General features: G+C 39.6%; 1 protein-coding gene across 1 annotated transcript; it reads right to left on the bottom strand.

The window, feature by feature from the left end:
- Nucleotides 1–202: 202 nt before the first annotated feature.
- On the bottom strand, nt 203–2,674 carry LOC107736765 (acyl-coenzyme A synthetase ACSM3, mitochondrial-like; the record flags this gene model as incomplete). Its single annotated transcript, XM_016548122.1, has 4 exons — nt 2,146–2,674; nt 1,011–1,221; nt 462–669; nt 203–346 (listed from the first exon to the last, which is right to left on the bottom strand). Coding segments are annotated over exons 1-4 (791 nt in total), but the record flags the coding sequence as incomplete, so codon positions are not given.
- Nucleotides 2,675–2,680: the final 6 nt, after the last annotated feature.

Here is a 2,680-nt window from a genome sequence, read left to right as displayed (position 1 = left end):
AACATCAAATTTTCATTTTTGGGTGAACTATCCCTTTAATGTGGCCTAGCTGAATAAAAGTATAAATTAAAAAAAAATAATCTTACTGTTCTCAAACTGTCCATTGGGTACATTTTTACATATATACATAACTTTTAATGCATCTATACCTACTTAACACGTATCAATTTTCACATCATTTAACTTTCAGAATGTTACAAACCTGCCGTTCACCGTGAGCCCCAGACCGTAACTACAGTGGCTGTGTTGGGTCATTTTTGGAGAGCCGGTTGTGCCACTGGTGAAGAAGATAGTCATGGCCTCCTCACTCCTGGTGTCCATGCAAACATGATCATCTGACACTTTTCTACAGCACAAACACAACATCTGATCTTAAATAAATCACCAATTTGTAATTTTTTATATACTTTTAAGGAATGCATTTTCTTCAGTAAATTACAGTGCTGCCTGTACACACACACCCCATGAGTTCGGTCAGGTTGCCCCAGCCGTGCATGGCCCTGTGGGACAGCAGAAGCTTGGTGGAGATGGAAGGGCAGTCTGAGGCTACTGTGTCCAACAGTGGAGCCAAAGTTTCATCTGTGATCACACACTTGGCCCCAGACGTCTGCAGCCGGTGGCAGATATCTCGAGCAGTGAGCTGAGACGTGCTGGGGATCAGAACCGTACCTGTGCAAGGAAACGGGGCATTTAAAGAGGAACCACTGTGAGTGTGTGTGTTTTTATTGATTTAGACCAAATAGTACGGAATTTAAATATCTGCCAACTATGGGTTATCAGTCATAACATGAAAATAACTTTCAGCATATCTGTTAGAGAATGTTTGTTAACATTTTTAAATTACACACTTCAACTTGAAGCTAGTATTATTGTTTCAACAGAAGTGTGAATCAGTAAAGGTAGATTAAAGTTTAACTCTAAGAATGAATCACCAGAAAGGGAAACAGAACTAAGGGTGAATGAATCCTGAATTCCTGAAAACATATTTGAGCAGGACTGTGGGACTGTACCTGTTCGGAGACATGCCACATTAACCAGCCACCACTCAGGGACTCTGGGTAAGATGAGGAACACACGATCCCCTCTCTCCAAACTGCACTCCTGATGCAGAACATTTGCAAGTCTTCTGGAGTGGAAGCCCAACTCCTCAAAACTCCATCTGACCTCCTCCCCGCCGTCATTCACCCACCACAGAGCTGGAAGAGACGACCTCTGTCCGTTCTGTAATATACAACAACAATACACTGAACAATTTCACAAGTGTTGGCATTGTGAAATAACTGTAAGGCATTAAAATGAACTAAGAAGACTGGGATAATACCAGTCTCCACAAACATTATATAATATTACACCAATCAGTAGATTAGTATATTTCTGCTGCACTAGAGTCACCAAGCAAAATGGCATACCTGTTATTATTCCCATCTAATATCTCTTTTATTTAAAAATAAAATACATACAGGTTTGGAACGACATAAGATTTCGTAAATGAAGACGAACATTTTTTTTGGGAGTGAACTACCGGTAATAAAAGCCAGTTCCTTATTGGCATTATGCTCCAAGAAGGGAAAAAGGCACCTAATAATTACTAGTAATGGACCTGTCATGTTTTGTGGTATTAGTTGGTTTCACTTTTATTTACAGAAATTGCATGGTAATACCAATGTCAAAAGTACTTTATTTAGCTCCTTACTTCCAATATTATTACCATTATTATTTTATTATCATATTTTTTGCATACATGACACATGCAAATTCAAAAAGTACTGAATGAATAAATATAATAATGACAAAGGGGTTTCCAAACACTCCCCCATCTTCCACTACTCTCCCCTAAGGCCCGCCCCAAAATATTGATAGAGAAGAGAACAGCCTCAAAGTTTTCTTATCGGCAAACGCGTGGGCCGCGGTCAGCGTCTTTTTCGTGTGATTTCAATGTCTTGAAATGTTTTTACACTTGAATGTACAGCATCGGCTCATCTGCTCAGGATTTTACATATGTTTGTTTAGGAATTATTCAAAAGTATTATCCATCCAGTCAAAATATTAACCGGACGTTAACGTAAAATGTATTCCGTTTACAGTAAAATGGAACAAGGGACAAACATATCAGAACATCAGAAGCAGAGCATTTTCTTAAATGACCTTTTCTTTGGTTTCCCACTGCTCCAGCACGTCCTTAGCGAAATTAAACCGCTGAGGAACTCGTATGTCGTAAGTCCGTCTCATGCCCTCATAATCGCAGAAGTTTTTTGGTGCAGATGTTTTGGATCTACACATTTGCAGCCACTGACCTCCTTCATGCACTTCATTTTTCTTGGAGATTTTCAGACATTGGTTGAAAAAGCTTTTTCGAAGCACATATAAATTCATAGTAAGTCTTTTAACGGTGGACGCGACGTTATAAACTAAAGCAACTGAGGTCGTTTGTCTCACGCTACATTAATGACACGCAGCTGAAACCTTCACACGGATCAGTATCTCATTTTCGTTGTCAGGCCCTTTAATCGTTGTTTTCCAGTTCGTTACAACAAACTTCTAAAAATGAAACGGCATTCTATTAAAGAAAAACGCAAGCACTGCCGAACATACAGACGCAATATAAACTGCCCAGGCACAGTCCAGCTTCGCGAAAACAGACACTAAATCTCTTCAGTTTAGCAGGAATGACCGCCTACAA

Source organism: Sinocyclocheilus rhinocerous, unplaced genomic scaffold, assembly GCF_001515625.1.
Source record: "Sinocyclocheilus rhinocerous isolate Xijiao unplaced genomic scaffold, SAMN03320098_v1.1 C36949139, whole genome shotgun sequence".
NCBI lineage: Eukaryota > Metazoa > Chordata > Actinopteri > Cypriniformes > Cyprinidae > Sinocyclocheilus > Sinocyclocheilus rhinocerous.
Note: the sequence above shows the minus strand (reverse complement) of the source record. Positions and strands in the feature narration are given on the sequence as shown.